The 26,473-nt window shown below is 36.0% G+C and overlaps 1 protein-coding gene across 4 annotated transcripts in view; it reads right to left on the bottom strand.

The window, feature by feature from the left end:
* The window catches only part of RBL2 (RB transcriptional corepressor like 2), a 49,529-nt gene that overhangs the window by 9,071 nt on the left and 13,985 nt on the right, over positions 1-26,473 (bottom strand). For 2 of the 4 annotated variants that reach the window (XM_067551056.1, XM_067551073.1), the window contains exons 4-15: positions 26,338-26,402; positions 18,063-18,191; positions 15,787-15,947; positions 15,604-15,668; positions 11,775-11,961; positions 8,649-8,815; positions 6,813-6,922; positions 5,031-5,134; positions 4,389-4,526; positions 3,556-3,720; positions 2,736-2,847; positions 154-426 (exon numbers count right to left, since the gene is read on the bottom strand). In XM_067551056.1, the coding sequence (XP_067407157.1) occupies positions 154-426; positions 2,736-2,847; positions 3,556-3,720; positions 4,389-4,526; positions 5,031-5,134; positions 6,813-6,922; positions 8,649-8,815; positions 11,775-11,961; positions 15,604-15,668; positions 15,787-15,947; positions 18,063-18,191; positions 26,338-26,402 (1,676 nt within the window). Of the gene's footprint in view, positions 1-153; positions 427-2,735; positions 2,848-3,555; positions 3,721-4,388; positions 4,527-5,030; positions 5,135-6,812; positions 6,923-8,648; positions 8,816-11,774; positions 11,962-15,603; positions 15,669-15,786; positions 15,948-18,062; positions 18,192-22,095; positions 24,284-26,337; positions 26,403-26,473 lie in introns of those variants that run through there. The other 2 variants (XM_067551064.1, XM_067551082.1) reach the window with 2 other exon arrangements.

The raw sequence follows: 26,473 nt of genomic DNA, 5'->3' as shown, positions 1-26,473 counted from the left end.
AGTCTACTTTCCTGTTTTACACCCTCACATGCCTTTGCTTTTCATTTCCTTACATACCCATACATCTACCTACTTTCGCCGCCTGCTGATATGTATTTCAGCGTTCCTGGTGGTAATCGTTGCAATCCCTTCTCCCAGAGCTACCCCCCTTACCTTGCACTGGTATTGTAACTGTTTGTCCATTGTTGGCTGTTACTGTGGCAGTTGCCACAGTAACTAAAGTCTGTCCAGGCACTGGAGTAACTGACATAGTTTCAGGCGTCACATTCTGCACTGGCACAGTATTTATTACAGGCTGTTGTGAAACTCTTACAGGAGTTCCACTGTCAGGGGGATTATCATTATCCACAAACAATCTTCTCCTCGTAGGGTTGGTTGTAGGAGAACTGTATCTGTCATACAATGTGGTTGGAGAAGACGAAAGGCCTGAAGATATTTAAAAAAACAACCAAGCATTTAACTTGAGCTTTACACCTCATTAATGCTTACACTTTATCATGGCCCCAATGCTGTAAAAATTCATCTAAAACAATGTCATCTGTTCCCACTTAAGTGTCTTTAATTTTCTCTGAAGCTACATTTTTTAATGCCCATATTACAGGATATTTAAGGATGTCTCCTATTCAGACATTTAATCCCCAAATAAAGTGTGTTATCACAGAACTACAGTTTCTCAAACAGTCTGGCTTAATATAACATCACTCTTTAAAAGAAGTAACTTTTAAAAGCCAACAATTACTATATGAACAAGATACCAGTGTCACATGCAACAATCTAATAAAGCTGCCATTGCAGTGCACTGTTTAGGCCATGAGTGAAGGTCATTAAAAATATTTTGACTTTGGAAGAACTTGAGTAAATGTTATGGAATTTACTTGGTTTTTGTGAATGATTGCTTTTCTATCAGATTCCTAGAAACAAAAATAGGTGGGTTTTTTTAATGATTATTCTTGAATCATCAAATGTTATACAACAATTTGCGGGTGGGGAAGACTAGCAGAAAATCTTAGATTACTACTTTGTCTTCCTTAATGACTATACTCAATAAATGGAGGACTTATACGAAAGATTCTATTATATGTGGCACTAATTAAAGTAATTTACATCACTAAACACCATAATAGACCTTAAGTTTCCTTGCTCTGATTGTTTTTCTTGATCTTATCCCAATATTATACTGTTGTGATTTATTATTGTATATAAAAGTAACTAAAAACATCTTACTAAAATGGGGCAATTTTATCACCAATCAAGAACTTGGGCACCATAACCTCTTACTGTACTCTATAATAGAACATCTTCACTGTCATTCCATAGACTTCATTTGTAGGCTAATAAGGCTGAACAAAGATTTCAAATAAAACCTCTAACTATGGAAATAATATTTCTAGTACATTTCATTTGCTCTAATGTCAATATTAGAGCTGGGCAAAAATTTGTGTCGGGTAGATGTTTGTCACCATGCTTTTCCCCCCCAGTGTTCTGACACTATTAATGAATTCAGGTCAAACTAGATGAATAGTCAGGGCCTAGAAAAAGCAACTTTAAAAAAAAAAGTCAAATGTTTTATGACTTCAGTTTGAAATGAAGTTTTGAATTCAAATGTGGCCTCTCTGTTAGTACACCACAGAGGGTGAAATTTTAAATGAATTTTTTTTTGTTGAGTTGACCAAAATATTTCACTTGATGCAAAATGTTTTTTCTGATTCAATTACAAATGAACTGGATTTTTTGCCCAGGTTTCTCAATTTGGCCTTATCATAGGACACTGCTCTTTACTGGGACTTTTAAGGCCCAGTCTGCCCATAACTGCCCTATGAAGGCCCCCCTTGGGGTAACTAACAGCCCCACATGGCTGCTTAGTAAATGAGCACCTGGACCTACTCAAGTGTTCCACTCTAACTGAGCTTAGATAATTCCAAAGGAAAGCAGAAGGCTCCTGTGGAGGGAGTTCCCAGGAGAAGCTTGAGCCAGAGGGCTGAGCAGGGAGCCCACCAGAATGGGGAACCCCCAGACAGAGGACTGCATTCAGCAGGGATCCAAGAGGGCCAGGTCTCCCACACACTGGCCAGAAGCTCAGCCTAGCAAGGATCACCTGCTGTCCTTGGAGATGCAGTACACAGACCACCCTGTACTCTTGACTTTATGGAAGGACATTACCCTAGAACAGGCAAGAAGCCTAAAACGAGGGGTGGAGACTCAACCAAGAGAATCTGGGGGAAAGTGCCTGGATAAAGTTGAGCCCTGGACTCAGGTGGGGGACATGCACTGACAATGTCCTAAACACAGTGGTGGGATGTTCAGCTGAAGTTTTGTTTATGTTCTGCATTAGCTTTTCTGTTACTAAATGAGACCCTCCACCTGAAGGTGTTCTTTAGTGTCTAAGTGTCTGGACTTGTTGATATCCTGGCTAAGGGAAAAATCAATTAAGGACTCATTTGCAATACCATGTTCACCTGCAAGGGGGCATGCTGGGTCAGACTGGAATGATGACAAGCCTCTGAACTAAAAAATCCATTGTTTGCTTAGTAAATACATAGTTGCAAACTACCTCAATATATGCCATGTGGAACACACATTGGTAAAATAACTGTATTTCTTCATGCTAATATGCCTTCTCTGTATATATTTGATAGCCTGTATGCAAATTGCGGCAAACTTTCTACCACATAGCACAAATCACTTCTAAAATGCAGGCTATACATTTTGCTTTTTGTATATTTTTTAAATCTCACCTTTTCCAAGCCCTCCACTTTCAGCACGAACTTCATTGATCCTTCTGGGTGTCAAAGGAGAGCCTACCAGACTGTTCCCATTAGATCTTTCAAAATAGTGAGGTGGCATTACCTAAAATAATAACCTTTTTAACTGTTACTTCAGTATTAGGTACTAGAATATCTATATTACATGCAATTAAATAAACAGGCTGAAATTATTAAATGAACTAATCTACCGATCCAGCTGATTTCCAGCCCAGTTTAGCAGCTTACACACTCTATAATCAGGCAAGTCCAAGAAGCACATTTTATTACTCTGTCCAATTACAAACAGTAAGATACTGGAGAGGGGAATGAACCAAACAAGAGTCCTAGCTTCATTTAATTCAGTGATAAAACTCCCACTAAAGTCAAAGGGGCCAGGATTTTTATCTGTCTTTACTGAGGGGGAGGAAGTGCCATGACTGGTGCCTTATGAAGGCATATAACAATTTTGTAAAGAGAATGCCAAACTAAGAGGTATGCTCGCTGTAGCAAACTTTGGGTGTGCAGCTATTGGGATTGGTGGGGGGATATTATTAATCCTTGTTTTGTTTTAAATATGTATTATTTTAAAACATTTGATAATTAATCTTTGCTTTTCATTTTAATCATGCTACTTCATCTCAACTTTTACACACTGGGAAAGACTTGCTCAGGTTCACTATGAAGCCTTCATATCCAAAATGCCCAATGACTGAACTACTAAGGAGTACCATAAAACTGAAGGAGACCCCATGAAACTTTTAACAAGGATTTAAAAATAGCTATTACTTAAAAAATTAGTTCTCACACTTACCTCCTCACAGGTAGGAACTTTATGTTCATTATCTCTGATTCTATCCCATAATGGAGATTCAGGTTTCCATGCCAGACTCTCCAAGATTTGCTCTTCAATATGATTAAGGTGTTTTACCACCTCCCTACAGAGGCCATCTTCTGCTCTTATAAAAATCTCTATTACCTGTAAAATGAGTAAGTATGAAACCCACTTATTACAATGTTAAACCAGGACATTGTATAACCAATACAATAAGTAAGATCATTCCTACCTTTCATGTATTCTCTTTCAAATGGGTTTATATTAAATTTGTGAAAAATCACATTAATCCTGACAGAAAAAGGTCTGTTCTAAGCCAGAAAAAACAAGAGCACCTCAATACTGTTGTAATACGTAATTGTCATTCTTGCTCCCCAACAGCTAGAAGACAATTAAATCTACAACCACTAATTACAATTTTGTCAGACCAAAGTTACAAGATTTGAAAATAAATATTTTCAAGAAGTGAAATAGAAAGTGGCCATTAACCCATGTAAATGTTGTGGTCCAGTGCCATTACTTTTTAATTGGACAGCACCAATGCATTACACAGTTAAAAGTACATAGTTGTAAATGGGGCATTTGCACCCTGCAGTAGTTTAAGGAAGAAAATGAGTAGTTGCTTTTCCAGTTTACATTTCTCCACCAAACCCCCTCATCCCCCAAAATGACAATTTTCATAACTTTTAGATTTTTTAAGTCATTACACATCCAATTGAGAAAAAGTATCTTGCTTAAAGAAAAAGGATTTTTTTTAGTAAGTAATTTTATCATGACTTAATCATCACTTCACATGAATAAAGCCATTATACCTTATAAAAGTGATAAACAGGTACATCAAAGATTTCAGTAATGAACGGGAAATTTCCAGGAGGCTTGTATGAAAAAGTAATTATCTCAAGGCAACATGCCAGAAGAGACCTGTGAAACACATCCTGCTCCAGTATTGCCTGCAATACAAGTATTAAAATGAAAAACTTCAACCTAGTTTAGGGAAAAAACATTTCTATATTAAAGAAAAAATGCAAACAAATAAGCAGTCTTTGGTCTGAACCATTTATTGTACTAAAATGTTAGATATTTTTTAAACAAATTGATTGTATATTTGTTTGAATGTACATACTCGCATGTATTAACAACTCTAACTACAGAAAAGTAAATTGCATTCTATCCTGCCTTTGCATCATCAGCAAAATTGTCACCTAAGTTCTGTTGCCACAATTGAATCCAGAGTGAGTCTGTCATGCCAGTTAGAAATATCCTAATCTTAGCAATTTCCATATTAGATTGTTCAGTTGCAAGTGCAAAGAGAATAACTTCAGTAAGGAGTTATCCTTCCTTGCTGTTACTTTTACAGTATAACAGTGTTCTACTCATTTTGAATGGTTCAAAGGCAGTTATGCTGTGCAACAAATTATTTCTGAAAGAAACAAGCTTAAAAGTGGTTTACTTACGGATAAGTCAGTGTCTCCTAACCTTCTCCTCTCCTGCTCAATGACAGACTCTAACACCTTGTAGTAAAGAACCTCAGCAAGACGAAAATGCTTGCCAGCATTATCTACAGGAATTTTAAAAAGGAAAAAGATAATGAAAAATTATATAAAAAAACACTGTACATCTGATTTAAGTTCCATTTATTGCCATTAGTGGGGATTATTAGATTTTTTTCATAAAAATAAGAATATAAAAAATGACTAAGATAGAGTAACAAATGTTGTGATTAAATTTATAGAGCTTTTCATCTTAGGAGATCCCCAAATCCTTTCCAGTGGGGTGCGGATGGTAAGGAGGGTAGAAGAAGAGTGGAGGGAAAGTGAATAGCTTTTACTACTGAGGGAATTTTAGGAAGGCAGAAAGTAACTGCTACAGCAGCTGGAATCTGGCCAGGACACCAGAGCTAACAATCGCCCTTAATCTTGCTATTTAACACAAACTTTTGGTGAATTTTACTAAACGTTCAGAACAGGTGACATCAGTACCTCAAGGTACAGATATTCCTTCAAATTTGTATTGCATACAACCAACAAACAGGAAGCAGCTTTAATAAAAACTGATAGATATAAAATGTCCCATATTGATAGAGGGAAAATCTGACTTACTACATTCTGGTAATTTTGCAAATAACTTGCTCTTTTGGTTGTATTGTTGTACTCAACAAGCTTCTAATATCTGCCACAATTTCAATATGCTGAATAGCTTTTTCTCTTTACTCAGATTCTTCTTGTATTAATTATAAACATGATTTCTAGACTTGGAAGGAGTAGATTTTTATTGGTAAATGTGAAACATCAATTTCACCATATGCACAAGCCATGAAAAAATATTTACACTGACAATAATCACAATATACAGATAGGCAAAGTAAGGAAAATAGTGCTTTAGAACTTACTGAGTTTGATTTAAGGATATTTACTTTGTATATTTTGGTATGTAATGTTGAGAAGTTGTTTTAATGATTGTTTTGAATCTCAACAACTACTGTCATTAAATAATTTGTCTGACCCCTGCCTGCCCTAATTTCCCACAGATATGAAAATTTAAATGGATACTAATAGAAAAAAATGCTTAAGACCCATAATTTTGGGCAACACTGAAAATTTAATTCCATAAAGATAGAAAAAAATGCTTGAATAAACATTGATATGTCAAAATTATGACAAAAATAAAAACCAAATTTGGCTAAGCTATTTCCAAAAGTATTGTTTTATATTTTCTGGAGAATTTTCATAGGTGGGCTAAAATTGCTATGGATCTTTAAAGAACACAAGTGGTCTGGTGATCTGTTTCATTTCTAATTCAAAAAACTGCAACATCCAAAATCATAGTGCCCTATGAAGCCACGCTGGGCATTCCTTCAGTTCTGAGAGAAAAAAAAGTGTCACCTATTCTGCTGCCCACTCCTGAAGGAGGTCTCCCATCAAAGTATTTCTGACCTCCTAAGTGGAAGCAAATTTTCAGTGTGGACCCAGTGGAAAACATAAGATACAGCAAAATTCCAATGTTGTGCAGAAATCTTAGATTTGTTGAACCAAAATGTCTCAAAGTACAAACTGTCTCTAACTAAAAATATAAACTATAAACCTATAGTATTTTAAAGTTTTATCTATAGTTTTATAGTTTAACACACTATAAAAACAAAACTATAAGATGTATCAAACTATAAATTACTTATAAAAGAGCACAGTATTTTAAAGATTCTTTTTTAACTTTTACATTTTATAAATAAAATATCTCACCCTTGGAGAAATTACTGAAATTTTCCTCAGATTGTGAGCACTGACAATATACTTCATACATTTCTTTCACTCTGTTTGCAATAGATTGAGAAGGATCCCTGGAACATGCCCTGGCAAAATAAATATTTTTCAAAATGCTTTACCAAGCAGCAAGTCAGAGCCTTAACTACATTTTATAAATCTTCTGCATAGTAGTTTAAAAGCAGTAGATGATGATCTAGGACTTCTATCATGCAAACACCATATACTTAACTTTAGCACTGTGATTAGATCCAGTGAGGATGAATTGACTTAAAGTGATTTAAATCAGTGATTACAATACAAGATTACAATATATTTAAATCAAATCAAGGATTTCTGTTTGCTTTCTTTGCTTTGATTTAAATTAGCAAACAGAAATCCTTGATTTGATTTAAATATATTGTAATCTTGTTTTCCATTTTTACTTTTTAGCTATTTTCCTAAAGAAAAAGTGATTCTCTTTAGTCAGTAACTATTAAATCATACTGATTTGCAACTAAATATACCCACTAAATTTGGTACTTTTGTTTGCTAGCCAGCATGATGCACTTTTTATACACATTTATTTAAGCAATTATATATCATCACACATTTATTCATATTTAATTTGTATTGTTAGAAAATGGTGCATGATGCGTATTAACTACTTTTTAAAAAATGTGTGTGTATCAAGCGTTATCTGGATTGAAACTGGAATTCAATTAAAAGTGCACACAACATTTTAAAATTATTAAATACAAGTACCTTAAATGTGCTGGATACATAAGAAAAAATAAGTATATAAAACATGTCCTGCATTTAAAACCAATTTATTAAACAAGGAAGTATCAGTATTAGTGAACTGAACTGATTATTTCTGACCACTATGTCCTTAAAAACTTTAGAATTAGAAGAACTCATACTCTCACTCTTAGTTTTTATTCATAGATGGGAAGAAGAAAATATGCTTTACTGCTTTTTCTACTAGTAATAGGTTCCTTAACTTTGAACAAACTAGTCATTGAATTGAAATGAAGAAATATTCTCTTTGCACCCGTAGAAGACACTACTGCCATCAAAAGCTGGTCTGACTTCAACAAACTTTGGCTTTAGGTGCTTTGCCAGTGACATCCTTTAACATTTTGGCAGCAAATATGTACTGCTTAACATATACTAATTTAAAGTTAAGTATATGCACATTTTGCAAGATCAGGGCTTAAGATTATAATTAAATAGCATCTTAAGATCTGGAAAAGGTTTTAAAATATAGTGCCTAGGTAACAGGTTATAAAATATACACACCTGGTACATTAAAACCATTACATAGGAGATTATTCAACATAATTTTTTAACTTTAAATAAAAAGTAGGAGGGGAAAACAGACAAAGATAGTAAGAAAAGTATTTTCCTATTTGAAAGAGGCTTGAGTCTGCATCCTCTAGTCATATGAATAGTACTTATCCATGAAAATATTTCTATTGACTTCAAGGACAAATGTGAATACAGTTACTGGGCTAGGACCTTAGGATTTTAAGACCTCTCTCTGGGACTCCTCTGCCCTTCTAGAGCCAGCTGCCAGCAACTTCCAATATTCATTTACTTGACAAAATTACATGATTTACCTGAAGAAGAGCTCGGTGTAGCTTGAAATCATGTTTCTCTCACCAACAGAAGTTGGTCCAATAAAAGATATTCCCTCACCCACTTTGTCTCTCTAATAGCCAGGGACCAACATGGCAAATATGATTTACCAGCGACAGTTGCAATATAAAACAATATTTCTCTATTTTTAAAACTATTTTAATTGGCCAGAAGAATCATGTGCTCAACACTAACCTCAGTATCTGCTCCAGATTTTCACTGGGGGCATTTTTCAGTCCTGTCAGCATTGTATGAAGACGGCTCAAGCTATACGTTGCTATGGAAACAGGGGTCACATTGGGGTTGCTCTCTTTAATATACTTGCGGCCAGTCAGAGGGGTTGTAATTCTAAGTGATTTAGACTAAAAGACAAAAAATAATTGCAAATTGTGCATCACTGTTACAAAATTGCACTATATACCCAAGAAATGATAGATAACAGCATCAGAGAAGGAAAAACTAACATTTCACATGCCTGAAGAGTTCTTTCTTACACTGCATACATCATCATGCATTACATTCAACTCCAAGTAACAGTCTGCAAAATACTTCTAGCAAAGGCCTTCTACTGCAAACAAAAGATCTCATAGGTTGCTTACGAAGTGACCAAGGTGGAAAAGTAAGAGTGCCTTGAGTCAGCAAGAATCCACCCAGATTTCAGACATCAAATTTACTTCTGCATGGATCATAATGGCCTGCTGACAGCTAATGTCACCTGAAGTAGAAGAGGCAGAATTTGTTACATAAGTCTCTCTTCATCCACTTTTCAGGGTGGTCAGACATTTTTCTTCTTTGTTCTTGTACTTTGAACATGCTGTATTTAATATACCTAATACATTTTTGCCTGAATAGCACTCTGAATAGCATTTAGGTCAGGCTGGCTGGCCATCAACCATCACAAGTATTAAAGTGTGTACTGAAACAAAACACACAAACACATTTAGGCTCTAAAGCCTTTTCCATTAATTTTCTACCCAGGAACATCCTAACCATATTTTGTCTTTGGTAAATCATTTTTGAACAGGATACATCTTAGGAGCCCTAGTCAAAGGCCACCTCCCCATTGTGCTAGACACTGTACAAATACAGAACAAAAAGGCAGTCAGCCCCAAAGAATGATCAAACTTGGTTCCCACCTTTATTATACATTTTTTTTTTAAATCAAAGTGAAAATAAACCACCTCAATGTCATCTCCTTCCTTCCAAGTCTCTCAAGCCTCTGTCCTACATCTTCCATCCTCTCTTGGCACAATGATAGACAAGCATTCTGAACAGTATTTATCTGCAGCATATTTGGTGACCACAAAAACAGTTCTAACACAGCACAGCTGTGACTAAATACTACTAAAAGCAGAAGCAGCATGTTTATAAATTGGTATAACATTTAAAAAAAATATTGATTGACTAGCAGATGAACATGGTCTAAACTCACAGTAGAAAATGTATAAAATTAGTGACTGACTGAAAAGTTTGTTACATGTGGCTGTAATGTCAGAGCACAAAGACAGAGGTTGTTTTTTTTAAACTGACAATACAACAGTGAGTCTGCCTCATCCTTGTGTAATACACACACATCCTAATATCTGAACAACCAGGATGAATACACTGCAGCTGAGATTTTCAAAGCCATCAGGAGAATTTAGACATATCTTCCATTTGTTTCATTTTGAAAATCTCAATGTATGTCTTTTTCCACTGTCTATGAGAGAGAAGGGAAATAAATATAACATGGGTAATTAGATAATGGGTAATTAGAAAGTGGGCCAGTGACCTATCTATGCACAGTGGAAGTTTCCTTTATTTCTTTGCGCCCAAAGGTAATTAACAGGGCTGCCCTACTTTCTGGAAAGCCCAGGATTGGTATATGTTTTTTTAAAAATAATTATTTTGACAAAACCATGAAAGGGAGATTTTCCAGTTCCCTCCTCCAAGACTCTCTCATACCTGTGTGAGAATTACAAACTGTCAAATAGCACTATATATTCTGTGACGTCAGCTATGATGCTCATGTGTGTTCTGTGCAACAGACAAGTACAAGACAATATGCATCCATATACAGCAGCTGAGAATTAAAAGGCCTACACCTATTTCTATTGGGAAAATACACACTGACATCAATGCTATCGGGTACAGAATCAGTGCCCAAGCCTTCAATCTGCATTGCTCATCTCTCTTACTCCACTAGAAATAAGAAAGCTGCATGACAGATGGGCACAGCCTGAGACAGGGATGGACAGTGAATGACTAGCCTAACGTTTGGAGGCCACTTCTACAAATACCCAAAGTTTGAAAGGAATCATATACTGTTAATTCAGCCCTACTCAGTACACACCCACTTGAAAAAACAAACAAGGAAGCAAACGTAGCTGAGGTCCAACAGCTCAAGTACAGAGGAGCAGATAGATTGTAAAAAAACCTTCTAGGCCTAAAACCACAGACGTTTTCCTATCAGTGGTCTTCACTACTGAAACAAGTTTTTCTTTCAGCTCTTTAAATCAGACGAACTCTAAAACAGTCTCTTCTATAGTTACTAGCCAACTCTCATGAGCATTTCAGCTCAACAGCCTCAGAGCAGTCCCTCATGTAAATTAATTTAGTACTAGTATGCTCTTTGGATAAGCCTATAATACTTTTTTGAGTAAAATAAGATATACCTCCTAATTTTCTTTTCAGGACAGAATGTTATCTCGCTGTAAAGCAGACTCTCCTTTTGCACTTCTGTCATCAACAAGCTTTTATTTATTCTACTTCCAGTTACCTTTTGCACGCACACAAATTGCAAACTCATCTTATTATTCTCTTCTACCAAGACTCCTGACCACTTGGCTTTTATTAATGCAACAGTTCTCAGATTTTGTTTTGTTTTGTTTTTTTACAGTTACTGAGAGTTTTTTTTAAATTAGTTTGTGTGTAAGTATCTTATTTTTACACACACACGTTAATCTTTAGGAATCAACTGTAAGTAAGGTAAATTAAGACTGTTTTACGCAAAGATTTATTTAGTATCAAGCTTTTAAAAAGTCTCAGCATCCTTATAGTGTCAGTCAAAATAGAACTGGCAGGGTCAGCAAAAAGAATGTTGTCAGTATACATGCTGATATAGCTGCCAACAGAAATGCATACTCTGACTGAACAAAATTAAAATATTAGTCTATAATCAGTTATAGTAACAATGGTACTGTCTGCCAGGCATATCAAATAGAGCAGAAAAGTGGCAACTATTGAGCAGCTGCTCCTTTTTTTTGACACAGCTTTATGCAAATCATCCACTATAGAAACATTAAAACAGCTACTATATAACACAGACCATGCCATACTCACTCTGTCAAAGTGCTGCTGCAGATTATACTTCACTTGCACTCTTTCAGCTGTTTCCATTCCTGAAGCTGTGTTTAGGCACCTTCTCAGAGTTCCAATTTCCTCATCTGCATCCTCCCCCAGAAAAATCCGCTCGTCCAGATTTCCAACTGACAAAACATACTCTTCATAGGCCTTGTTGATGGCTTTGCTATCGCAGAGAAAAAACAAAAGGATCAGATTCTCCAAACAAAAGTGTATTAATATCTGCAAGAAGAGATGGATTTGTTGCTTTATCTATTTATTGTATAAATTTATCTGGTACTTTTGCCTGTTGCAAATTTTTGGATTTTTTTAACCCTAATTTAATATTTGAGGTTATGTCAATATCACAAGTATGATAACAGTAAGAATATACCTGTATTTCCTATTCAATTTGACAAGTGGCTGTGCCACTTAGCAAAAACTGCAGAGCTAACAAAAAGCAATATTAGATTTGCCTTAGCTCCTCTAGTTTTCTATATCATTGAGAAATCTGTATTTGTTTGGAAGTTCCTCCTAACCAATAGCCCCTCCTAGAATCAACCAGGAAATGATTCTGGGTTTGAAGGCCCATGTGTCCATCAATAAGTCATTTTCAAAAGTCCTAAAGGATGTTAAGTTTAAGCATATTTTTCACCCAATTATAAAAAAGGCTGTTAATTTTAGGTACATAATGTTATTCTAAAATTATTTGAGTATGAATTTGTAGACACATATAAGGCAAATAAATAAATTGGAAGTGGATGATATGAAAAAGTCTACAAATGAACAGTTTTTAGGATCAGAGTGTATTAAATTAGCAATTAGCTGTCCCGTATGAGAAAACAGCATACTAAGAAGGCATAATATAATGTCTGTGTGAGTTACAACAGGCTAGCTGGGGATTCCTCTGGCGGAAGGAAAATCTTTGGGAACTGAAGAGCTCACATAGGTCAGGTTATGTAACCTTATCTTGTGGCCTCTGATGACAAAGGCATGGCTAGAGTGCTGCTGCATTCCAATGATCCCCAAGTTCTTAAGGAGGTCATTGCAGCTGAGCTGAGCACAATAGAACAGACTGAAGTTTGCTCAAAATTGCGCTGGGCCACAATCCATGCCTAAAGGTGGAGAAAACACCTTCATTCTGAACCCTGCTCCTTTCCCTCTATGACTAGGCCAAATGCAGACCATCTGGCTCTGTGTGTGTGTTTTTTCACTTCAGAGAAGTGTGTGTCTCTTGGTCTCACATTGTGAGGTAACATCCCCTTTTCAGACAAAGGCAGGTGCACTGCAAGACAGGCTCAATTTCCATAAACTCTTGCCTTTCTAAAAAGCAGGCATCAGATACGCACACTCCTCCTTCCCTCCTCCCTCCCCCCCTTCACATTAAAGAAAACCTTTTGACTGGTTCATGAAAAAAGGACAAGGTTTTTACTACACCAACAGAACCATAGGAGCATTCTGTCATTGGCTTTGTCTTCCCTACAAAAAAAGTGTGTTCTTAACTCAAGTTAGCTAACTGGAGGCAAAATCTTAGTGAAGACAGGGCAGTCTGTATTTCACACAAGTTAGAAGATTGAGTTCAAGACCATGGGGGAGCCTAGTCTTTAACATAATCTATGAATGTGTGTGAGAACTACAAACTTCCTTGTCTTCACTGGGATTTTACCTCACGTTAACTAACTCAAGAACACACTTTTTTTTGTAGGGAAGACAAAGCCATTAGGACCATAGTATTAGGGTGTGAACTGCTTTTCTTCTGAGTGGGATTTTCAAAAGCACTTAGGTTAGTGGTCCCCAAACTTTCTGGGTCTGCACCACCCCTTGCCCAGGAGCATGGCAGGGGCTGAGACTGGGGCCAGAAGTGTGGCTGTGGCCTGGGACCATGGCCAGGAGCAGGGCTAGGGCTGGCTGGGCCCCGGGAATATCGTAGGGGTCATGGCCAGGCGAGGTACCAGGGCACAGAGTGCAGTCGGGGGCAGAGCAGGGGTGGGGTGGGGTGGGGTGGTGCATCTTCCTGGACCCACATGGGGGCTGGCCTGAGCCCCCCCATGCCCCCCCAAATATTCTTCTGTGCCCCAGTTTGGGGACCACTGACTTAGGTGATCTGAATACTTACACCTTTGTGAATGTCTCATCTTCCACCTTTTTGAAAACTCCTTATATTTCTCTAGCAAAATTTTTTTTTTTAAAGTTAATTTTTTTTTTTTTTTTTTGGTGGGGGAGTCAAGGGATGGTTTTGCTTTGTAAATGGGATTTTAAAACATGTTTACTGTTTGTTTCAAAGTATGTGGAAAATACACATTTGATAAGTAACACAAACATTTGTTAGTAACTCATACATGATGATGTACACATTTCCTTTCCTTAAAGGAAGAGTATAACATTTCTAAGTTAGATATCTTCTCTTCTCTCAAACACATACTAAAATTAAATACTCTTATCCTTGATATTGTTCATGAAACCTCCTTCATCTTCCTCTTCCTCCTTATATAATTCTGTGAATCTTTACTTACAAATTATTTTGAAAGCATGTACCTAAATTTTAGAAAACAACTCTTTTCATAATTGGAAACTACATGCTCAAACTCAGCTGCCATTCTTTAGAATGGCCTATCTGTGCCCTGTGTACCTCTGGATCCAGAACCACTTTCCAGTTATCCCTAAAAGGGATTTCTGGACAAACATGGGCTCTTCAGTGGGAGAGAATGGGGACAGCACTAAGAAAGAACTTTTGATCAAATACAACTTGTCACTGATCTGTGACAATTGCCAGGGAGCATGGCCAGATGCCAAACACTGAATAGAAAAGAGAAGTAACACAGCTATCTGTAATAATTTCTGAAGATCTGAGGGGAACAAAATCTATGCCAAGGCTTTCAACATACAGTATTTGTACTGTCAGATGCATTTAACAGTCTGAATACTATTCTTCTTGCAAACAGCCTTTTTTAAAAAAAAAAAAATCACATGAATTTTATTTCAGACTTTAATTCAGCAAGTTCATTAGAACAAATGTTATGTCTGAGACTAGTTTTAAACACTTTCCTCCTCTCCCAAACATTTTCAGACAAATGAGGGGAAAAAAATCTTTCTGAAAAGATTAATTTTTCCCATAAAAAATTCCTTCCTCCATATATCCCAATTCATGTTCTCAACATGAAAGTAACTGTGGTTCCACACCTTGTCTCTCTATTATACAACACAAATAAAATAAATCTCTCTCTTTCTCTCTCTCTGGTCAGGGGCATAGCCAGACGTGATCTTCTGGCAGGGCCACTGGCTGACAGGGGTAGGCCGGAGGAAAAAATCCAAACTTCCTGCTTCCGGTCACGTGACTGGAAGCAGGAAGTTCGGAAAGGGCAACTGGAGTGTCAGGCAGCTTAGTGATTCTCATCTAGTCACTTTCCAAACTTCCTGCTTATGGCCAAATGACTGGAAGCAGGAAGTTCGGTGAGCCACCGGCTGAGAAAGCTCCAGTTGCATAGATAGTTTAAGCAGCGTTTGGGTGGGCCTGCTTTCAAAGTGCCCACCCATAGTTACATCCCTGTTTCTGGTACTCTGAGCTCTACTGGAAACCTGAAAGGATACTAAAATAATGGAACACAGCAAATAATTTCTTCCTCAAGAAGTATGACCCCTGAAATATGCCTTAAACTGAGATACCCCAAAACAAGAACCTGAAAATACATTTAATTCAGGACTCCAAGCACTTACATAAGCCAACTAGTTAATATTTATTACCATTCAAAGGTGCATAACATAAAAACATACGTCAATACAACTGCTTTTGTTATGAAATCTGGAAGGAATTTTTATGCAAAACACTCACAAGCTGTCTCCAAAGCTCCCAGGATCTAAAAATCCAGTCAGATTATCTTCTTTTCCTTTTAAAAGCTGTAAGAAAATTTAGAACAAATGAAGAATATTTCAGTAAGGTATCATTTCAAAGCCACAGTCATTAAGCAGATTTCTTCCCACTCTACAAGAAATCTTTTAAGTCTATTAGACAAACCTTCTTGTCAAAAAGTTTCCTAATATATGGCTTCCAAAAATGTTCCTTTATGCCTTTGGCATCCAAAACCAAACCATCATGTAAGGAGCAGAGTTTTTCAATGACGCAGGGAGGATCAGAAGATGGTTTATAATCCTTACTGAGAAAGTCTTCAGGAAGGCCTATAATTAAGAGAAAAATGTGATACTTAGTTCTACAAGTTCCTGTCCTGCTAACTAAATATACACCTATATAAAGAACTAACATACTGCAAGATTGAAAATAGTTACCTTGAAAAGTATTGATGAATCTTAAAATGTCAGGTTAATTTGATATTATTGTCAGACACTGTACTTATAAACATTTTTAATCTGAGTCAGAGAAAAACTCACCAACATGTAAAACCATTTGGTTTCTAATAGAAAACTGAGCAAATACTTATGGACTGTAAGAATTAGTAAAATATAGCCACAAAAGTAATTCCTAAGACGAGGCTCACAGACTCCCAGCCTCACCAATGCTTAAACTAAGCTAAATGTAGAAAAATGTTAGACAGAGGCAAACAAGTCAAAAATCTCTGTACTGAAAACAGAAAGTATACGTCTGAAGAAAAACATTACATAACTGACTCAATGGAAATATCTCACCATTCAATTATTTGCATGTGTTTATCATGTCAATTTACATCTTGTCATTGTCTATTGTTGTGGTACCTGAGTCCAAAAACAATACCCCCAAACCTTCCATATTCACCAATGTCATATAATTATATGTTCTGTACAAAGTATGCCTCCGTTTGTATTATTTTAAAAGTCTTGATCTGCTAAACATTAATAACCTGTTTGATTGTATATACTACCATAGTATGTGAAATTATAAAATATTGTTGTAAATGCTACTAAAACAAGTTGTGAGGTGGGAACCATCCAAACCAGCTTTTCAGGTTTCAGCTTTCCACAATGAAGTGGCCAGACATGCTAATTGGCCATCAAGAAAAGAATCTACTACCAGGGATTACTTACAGTGAAGGCTTCGTGCAGTGGGGCTGCTTGACCAATGGAAGCAGTCGCCACGTCACATGCCTGGACTGTTCTGGCAAGCTGAAAGACTATAAAAGGAGGACCATGACATCATCACTTGGCTCTACTCACATTCAACTGAACACCTGCAGGATCATCTGGAAGACAAAGGCCTTGTCTACACTAGCACTTATGCCAGCAAAACTTTTGTTGCCCAGGGGTATGAAATTGCCTCCCCTGCCCTGAGTGACATAAATTTTGCCAGCATAAGCCCTTGTGTTGCCGCATTATGTTGATGGGAGAAAGCTCTCCCACCAATATAGCTACTGCTGCTCGCTTAGGCCATTTTATTATGTCGGCGGGAGAGCTCCCTCCCATCAACAAAGCAGCTACACAAACGCTCATGAATTAGCAGATTGCTAATTCAAAATCTTGTTAGTGTGTAGAATTAAAATTGCAATCTTATATTTATTTCATTTGTTATCTTCTTTTAATCTCTTTACACTTGCCACTTATAATCACTTAATATCTATCTTGCTGTAGTAATAAACTTGTTTAATGTTTTCTCTTAACCAGTGTGTCTTTGAGTGAAATGTTTAGACAAACTGCTCAGTAACAAAAGCTGGTGCACGTTCCTTCCACTTTGAGGGAAGGGTGGACCGGATAATAACCTTCACTGGTTGGGCTTTTTGACCAGGGTAGATGGTATGGTCCTGGGTTGAGGAGCCAACTGGAGTTTCTCTATTGTTGGTTTGTGAGTGGCTGGAAAGCATTCACTGAACTAAGCTGGGTACGGTCCCTGCCTGTAGATGGCTGTGTAAGTGCAGTACCTATCAGAGGCTTGTGGCTTTTCATAGCATCACAATGTGAGAGGGAGCCCAAGCTGGTTGGATAGAGAGCTCCAGTGGTATCCCAGATACCAAGCGGTACCCCAGAGGTTCTGCATGCAGTCACAATAGTTTTTAATGAGAAAGCAGTGGTTAGTTTGCTAGCTTTCCTCAATGGTACTTTCTTTTTAAATTGTATTCCTGGCTTCTCTATGCAACATTAATACATTCCAGTTGTTTATTTCAGAGAGTACACTATATAATGGAAACCTGTTCAATTGTACAGCCAGTAGGAGCAAAGAATTAATAGCTTCAAGATGTTTAGTCCTTTTCATGCATCAAGCCAATATTCTATTATTTATTCTCTGCCCTACACAGCCTCAAAAAAAAGTATTTAGTTTTAGCGGCTTTCATTGTCTTGAATTGAAGAAAACTATTTTTCTCAACATACCTTTAAAGTTAGGATTCAGAAGTTCCCTACGATTAGGACACTGGAGAGCATTTCCATACACTAGATCCAAAGCACATAGCAAGAGATGGTAGGAATTGACTAAGTCATCACTGATCATGGGAAAATTGCCTATGTGATTATAAATATACATAGGATTAATTTACAATATTAGCTTCAGAATTCAGAAAATAATTCACTCTTCCAATTTGTTCTATAATCATAATGCAGAATTATATTTCAAGATCTCTCTCTTTGGTGACCCAAGTATCTGATAAAAAAAATGAAATGATAAACAGATAAACATTGGGTGTGTTTAGAAATAGTGTTAACTTTACTAATGTTCTGTAATATATTACATTCTGTTTTGAAAACAAAACCAACAAAATATTAACATAATAGGCTAGATATTTCAGTCTGCCAAGTTCACTTTGTACCAGTGAAACAGAGCAGAGAGAACCTAAAGTGGTCAGAGAACATTCCTAGTGAATTCTCCCAAGCAGGAGGAATCTCTATTAGTACAAAGCTGACAAATTTGGCTTTACTGCTTCCTATACCAACTCCAGCACCTGGCTCTGTCACTTCCTGCACCAGAACCCCTCTCCACCAAGCACAGGAGGAAGCAGGGAATGTGTCAAAAGAGATCGAGAGGGGCACAGTGGAGGGAGGCTTTCCTTATTTTATATGCTTTTCTGTAGTTTTTTAATTTATCCCTTCCAAATTGAAGAGTCCTAATAATAATCTCCACTTTCATCATATGGAATTCTATCCACGACTCCAATCAGATTTGTTGACCTTCTCTGAACCCCTTCTTTTTCGACATGGGATGACCAGAATTGAGCACAGAAATGAGAACATAACACCAACTTTCATAATGTCATTATAATATTTTCAATATTGCTCTCTATAACTTAAATACAGACTAACTTACATTTATGCATTTTTGAGTGCTTTTATGCTCTGAGATGTTTCAGTGAGTGTGGTGGTATAAGAACATATGTAGAATAGAAGAGAAAAGAGTTGTGCACTGGGTAGAAGTCTTCACTGAGCAATCCACACAGTGATAAGTTAATTTAGAACACATCAATGTGTACACATAATTCAAAGTATTCTTTCTAAGATGGGATCAAAACAGTAAGTTTTGGGAACTATAAGCAGCAGCAAAAAGCCACTCTGATAACCATTACTGAGGAAATTTCTTGCAGGGAATGGGATATTCATGAAAATTTGGATCCTGGTATTGACTGAAAACCAGCAGCTCTATCAAAGACTGAATCCTTACTCAGTCTATAGGAAAGCACAATATTTAAATTGAACATTCTCCTTTTCTGTCTGAATCCAGTGGGAATCCTGGTTTCTGTTATTCCATACTGAAATTCTTATGTTATATGCTAAGCACAATACCCTCCCCTCTTCTGATAGTAACTGTAAAATCTTAAAAACTTTGAAGGCTTAAAAAGACCCACAAGAATCCAACAGTATCTTATCTAATTTTCCAAAGAATTTCAGGAAGTTTTGCAGAAGATGAGGACAGGTTAGCCTTACAAAGTGATTCTGTTGTATCAGTTATACATACACAAATAGGTACTTACATTCTGTACAGGCACATCAGAAATGACATGACATTTTGAACTTCTCTATATATTTCTTGGTTCATTAATATTGACAAGTATTGACAGTAACTATTAAAAAATGTACTTTATAGTCCAAGACCTGGCCAAAGTTAGCTGATTCACAGTGACAGATATTGGAAAAAAAGGGTTACGTATGTTATTACAATGTCATTTGCACAGGGAAACTACTTTTGTTCTGGGGTTTCAATTCTGGATCCTGTGATATTTTCTTTAATTATAATTTTCTCGACTACTGGCTATTTTCTATTGCTAAGTCAAATAAGAACGGTGATAGATATCCTAGTTGTCAAGTTTCCTTTTAAAGTAATATTTCTCTAGGGAGGATGTGATTTACAAATGTGTATGGCTTAAAATAGTTAGTGCTTTATGTACAAGGCATTCACTTATTTTCTGAATTTGGGGCCAAACCTATATTGTCTGAGACGGTCCATTAGAAATGGCTGCTTATTCCAGTGGAAAGGCCATTAAGAAATAACAAGGCACGTTTGCCTCAGATGAATGGATATACGTCAATGTATGTCACAGATTATTACAAGAAGGCAGTATTCAGATAAAGTGTGTCTGTCATATTGCCATTATTATGATTATTGACATTAGCAATTTTTAATATGTGCATTTAAAAATTGAACAGTGGGATCCCATCTAGGGATTTGTCCTACTTGTGCATCAATGTAACTTGCTATATGCTTTTTGGGAGATTATTTTTCCTAGAATTTCAGCCAAGATCCTCCTTAATAAGGGAAGAAATTCTAGTTTAAAAGTTTTAAATAATTGGGCTGTTTTGTCATCCAGTGTTGGTTTCTTCTCAAGCTTTGAATTGCTAATAGAAGATCTGGTTGAAAATGGTGGAGTTTATTTTCACTGAAAACATTTTTTAAATATAAACTAAAAAATTTGACCAGCTTAATTAACAGCTCTTTCAATTTCTAATCCAGATATTTGCTCTTCTAATCTAACTATTTTATTCTGTTAGAACTGGACATCTTATTTTAAAATGTTATCTCTGTTCTGTATGACAGGCAGATTGTGAGGTATGTAAATTGGTAAAGAAATCCTGAAAGGTAAATTTAACAGAATTAGGATCTCTGATTGCACCCCTTTTAATTTTTATTTGATATATTGCTATCTTTTTAAAAGAATAAATCAGTATTTTATCAGCGTTAATGGCTCTTTATATATGGGTATGCCTACCTGAAAGTTGTTAAAAACAGTGTTGCTAGCTCTCTTAATTTAATCACAAATCTCATGTATTTTTCTTAAAACTCCAGCTCTTGGAATCATGTGACTGTAAAAATCTCAGTTATAATTAAAATGTTGCCAGCCCTCATAGCTGCAGAGAAAACCCTGGAACACAAACTCCAAAGGCTCACACAATGGAACACAAATAAAAAGAACCCCAATTCATTATTTTAAAAATCTCATGATTTTTTAATCTCATGATTTTTAGGGGACTTACTCATGATTTCTGAATGTTTCATCTTGGCTATACAGAAAACACAGCTTTCACACGACATGAAAGGTAAATTTTATGGCGGTATTTTTTCAGAATTATATTTTGATCTCTCAGTGGTTAATATATTGATCTTTAACCACTAGAAAAAGAATGAAACTCTAAAAAACAATCACTATGGACTTGAAAAACTAAATTCACTAATTACCTTTATTAAAATGAAAGAGTTCAGAATAGGTGCTCCTCTAAACTGTTCATTAACTGCCTTTCCTGTTAGTCGCTGTTGCTTAAAGTTACACACTCCACAGCTTTTATTACAGATGATAATTAAAGAAATGTAAAGGCACATACATGTAAATTAGAAGACATATTTCCTTTGTGAGTAAAATCATGAAGCTAATTAAAACAAATTAATTATATTAAACTCTTCAAATTCTATGTAACCTAAATGTTCTATTTTTATTTACATTCTATACTCTTTATTTACAGACTACTTGCAAGTCATTAAAAATGTCAGAACAAGGCAAACAAGCTCTAGAAATGATAGTTTTTATATTTTATAAATTAAGTAGGTGCAGTGTCACAGCAGTAAAATGAAAGCCTAAGTTTACTAAACAATAGTCATTGACAGCATCACGGTCAAGAATAAATCTAATTTTAAGGGCACCAAAAAATTATTCCAAAATTGTATTTCCCCAGTCCATAGCATTTCAAACAATGATCTACTGTTTTCTCCCTCCTAAATCAAATAGCAAAACCAAGTTACATTCTGCTCAATGCAATAAAGAAACAAAGCTCTATTTCCATTTTTAACTGAAAATAATCAAATGACATAGCTTAAAGAGCAATTCTCCGACAAGCAAGATAAAAAGCAACACAAGCAGCAACAATACTAGACCACAATATTTTAGTATTAATCTTACAAAGCAAATAAAACTAGTCACTGACTTACTATGCTCCCGACAAAAACAGTTTAAACAAGCAAATCTGCTGTATTTTCTGCACTGGAAAAGGAAGTTGCACACATTGATCTTCAGCCTGGGAAGCATGTTGCACAGACAAGCCCCAACTTGTCATCGATGTGCGGTTGCCATGATAAGGATAACGGTCAATCCTCAAAACAAAATAAGCAGCTTTCAAAACAAAAAAGAACCTTTAAGGACCCTGAAGGTCAATTTAATCTAATAATCTTTGTTGCGCCACTTGTATATCACTACTTAATAATTCTGAGTTTTAGGCTTACAAATTTTATATATGTTCCCCTTCTTTGTAGAACACTATAGATTATATAGCATCTGTGCCAGGGCAGACTGATTTAAATCAACTATTTTAATCATAATTTAAAAAAGATTTAAGCAGGAAACCTTGAGCTAAACCCTTCATTTCAAAAGTACAAGCTCTTTTGTTAGCATAACCCTAAAAACATGCTGATTTGAAACTGAATATAGCCTTTACACTAAATTTGGTGCTTTTTGCTAACCAGGATACACTGTGTATCTACACATTTATTTAAGCTATTATACAGCTCAATACGCATTTTTTTCAGATTCTTATTTTTATAGTTTTTATGATGTTAGCAAATGGTACATGACATCTCTTATTTGCTAGATGATGATTTTTAGCTTGTGTCAAGGTACATTTAGAAAGAAATTAGAATTCAATTCAAAGTGAACAAAACCACTATCTGAAATCCGTTTATTAATTAAATAAAACCCCCTTAAATTATGTTGGATACATAAGAAAAAACACTATCAAAATAGGTTTTGCATTTAAAATTGATTTATTAAACAGAAGTAGTATTATATGTAGTAGTGAATTGATTGCTTGTTTCTGTTCACCCTGGACCAGATTTTCAAAAATATTTAGGTACCTAATGATGAAAATAGGTACCTAACAGGAATTTTCATAAATGCTTGAGGAGGGTAAGTGCTTAATTCCCATTGAAAAATTGATTAGACTTGCTTGTGCGCTTTTCAAAAAATGATCCCATGTCATTTAAGTTGTTAGAATTACTAGAGCTCATCCTCTTCCAGCTGGTTTTTGTTCATAGACTAGAAGAGGAAATTGAGTTTTCTTGTTTTTCAGTTTTTGATCAGTTACTCAAGTTTCAATGAACTAGTCCAAATGAATAAAATATTCTCTCTGCACCTACTAGCTAAACTGAAACAAAAGATAATTAAGGCAAAAACATTTTTGCACAACAGAAACTGAAAGTACTGGCAAAAAGGATGACCTGCACTGGACAAGTTATTGTTAGGTAGTTCTTGAATGTGTTACTTAATAAAACTGTAGCCTAGTTAAACCACATTCCTGTTGTCTTATTTTTCTTTCCATGGTGTGCAGGACAAAGGAAAACTCTGATAGTTCTAAAAGTAAGGAATAAGAACCAGTCAGCCAGCATTTATTATACTGGAGCAAACTTAAGGGACTAAGGTTGCCCTTACCAACTAATGTTGTCCTGACCAATTTCCAGCTGCAGGCTGGATCTATCTTCAAGAGCTTAATGTGTAGGATATTAAGAGAGTCACAGCCACACTCAAGTAAGCTTAAAAATGATGGTCTTAAAGCTGCAAGAACCATCAAAGTTTCTGCATCCCATCCTTCTCCCCACCACCTGCACTCTGGCAAATACCAAAATGTATATGAGAACAGAAAAAAACCTTCCGCTTTCTTAACTGGCAGCTACCTTCTGAACATTCAATGATGTCAGTGCCATTTATGACATCAAAATGGCTTTAATGATCACTAGTTTTAAAAAAAATGGGCTAAAAAAAATAGTCACAATGGCTACGGGGACATGCACTACAATACAAAATTAGTTGACTAACAAACTTAAATGAAACCTAGAGTGACTCCCTCATTTCTTCAAGATGTTATATAAGAAGAATTGTAACCCAGAATGAACTCAGGCAAAAGCTGGAGTAACACAGATGGGTTTTATACTATGGCTGAAGGTCAATGAACTTCGGTTTGGTTGTAACTAATGGAAGAAGTAAATTCTGGAGTCAAAGCCCTTCCATAAAAAATGCTCTGCATGAAGAGTCCAGATGTTCAATTTCAGGAATCATGATAACTCATCCACTGATCAATTATGATGGTTTCATGGGGAGTGCTGAAGTTTTTCAGAAAGCATGAACAACGACCACACTGGGCTTTAGTATTGATGTCTATCCCCTGCATAGCACATGAAACAAAGAAGTAGTCAGTACAGCCTTTGTCATGCTGGTGTGTAGGCAGCTGCATCCTGTACGACCTGTATATTCTGAACAGCCCTCAAGAATAGTCCCCATGTACCGTGCATTACAGTCATCCAATATTAAGGTGATAGAGGCATGAACAACATTGGCAAAGTCCACAACAAAGTTGGAATTGTATCAAAAAGGAAGTTCTTCTGCTCACCAAAGCTCATGCCATAATCTATCAGAGATCCAAAAACCTCTCCAAATTATTAATCTAACTTTTAGTAAACTCCCTCAGTCAGACATGTAAGCATCATCCATACCATTCTCTTCAGATGCTTCTCACAAACAAAAAGCATCACTTCTACCTTATCTGTATTGAGTCCCAGTGAGCTCAGTCTCAACTAAACCTTGGCACCATGTAAGCAAAAAACAGCATAATATCCAGGTTTGAAAGAGAAAGTCTTTGGGCTATAATTTGCATTGTGGTTGCACAACCACCTAAACCTAACATTTTAGTGTATTTCACTCCCTCCTGCACCTCAAGAGGCCTCACTCATATCATGAGAAGAAAATATTGTATTACTTTTCCCTTCAGTGAAAGTCTTTGCTTTTCTAAACTGATCATCAAGGTAAACCACCTTCTTTTACAGTGGATTCAAGATAGTTCACTGTTACAATTTTCATAGACTTCAAGGTCAGAAGGGACCATCATGATCATATTGTCTGACCGTCAATCACATGCAATTTATAATTATTAAACAATATAATATACTATATTTTCATCAACACAGGAATAAGTGGCACAGGGTTACTTCCCTTAGGAATTTTAAAAAAGAGAACACAAGTCTTTGTAGTTATGTTTCTTTGGAAGCACGCTGACAGTGAGGATTCTGAACAAAGACAACACAAAATGTGTTTTGGTCTATAGAGAAGTTTTGATTAAATTCTCTAGAGGAAACAGACTTGCCTGAAAAAGATGCAGCTGGTCATTAAATACACATAGTTTTATGCACTATAATAGCATCAGATTAAGAATAAACAAAGGCCTGCTCTATAACCACTAGCTTAAATTTATCTTCACTTATGAATATATATCTGCAAATGAATCCAAGAAGCACATTTTCAACAAAAAAGTAATGCCCATTGTATAAAGCTAATACAAACAGAAAGATATTAAAAATATAGAGAAGTTTGAATATAGGACAGAGGGTGAACCAACATGAAAAGATTTAATATAAGCATATGCAAACTGATGTGTGTAGAACTGTGTATTTAAAAAATGAGGAGAGAAAAACTCCAAATCCATTATAGATAGATTTGGGGGTGTCTCTGGACAAACAGATTAGGAGATCATCTGAGTTTTCAAGGCATCCATTTCTATTCTGGGATGAGGTGGTGCAAACATACAGAAGGTTCTCTTATAAGATGGCTCTAGAGCCATCTGAATACTGCCTACCATTTATGGTATATTCATTTAAAAATAAATATATAAATAAAATGCTAAGAGAGAGCAACCAAAAGAATGAGAATATTATTTGTGATAATTGTTTAAAGAAGAACATCCACATAGTTTCATTCGTTACCCTTCTTGGTTTATAGCAAAGATATTAAAATACTATAAGTGTAACCAAAAATATAAGAAGTTTGGCCTCATCTTAGTCACCAGCACACATCCACAACATGAATTCACAAAAGTTTCAAGAGGCTTTCTCCTTTTAGAGACACTAAATGCTGGGTAATTTGAAAATGCAGCCAACATAAAAGTTACAAGACTAAGTGGTCCCACCATTAATCTTAAAAGTGTGTGGAAAGGTATAGCTGGAGAAATAAAGGCAGGGGAAAAGATGATCATGGGGTCTGTTGTGGAATGGCATCTCTGTAAAGGGTTAAGATATGCTAAACTTTTTGATGCTTATCCAATGTTTGAGGATCACTCCTTTGTTTTTATATATAAGCTATCCTGGAGGCTAAAGAAGTTTGCAGCAAATGTCATTCCTTACCAAATCTCTTACCTTTTGCATGAACAAACAGCACCCAACAAAATTGGAAAACTTCAGAGACTGTGCAAGGCTGTCGTCTTTTGGAAAGAAAAATATCATAAGAATATAATATGAAACAAACTCAGTGCATTCACACTGACAGAACAGC

This window comes from Emydura macquarii, unplaced genomic scaffold (genome assembly GCF_026122565.2).
Source record: "Emydura macquarii macquarii isolate MOO-44397 ecotype Brisbane River unplaced genomic scaffold, CSIRO-AGI_Emac_v2 contig_295, whole genome shotgun sequence".
Classification (NCBI taxonomy): domain Eukaryota; kingdom Metazoa; phylum Chordata; order Testudines; family Chelidae; genus Emydura; species Emydura macquarii.
Note: the sequence above shows the minus strand (reverse complement) of the source record. Positions and strands in the feature narration are given on the sequence as shown.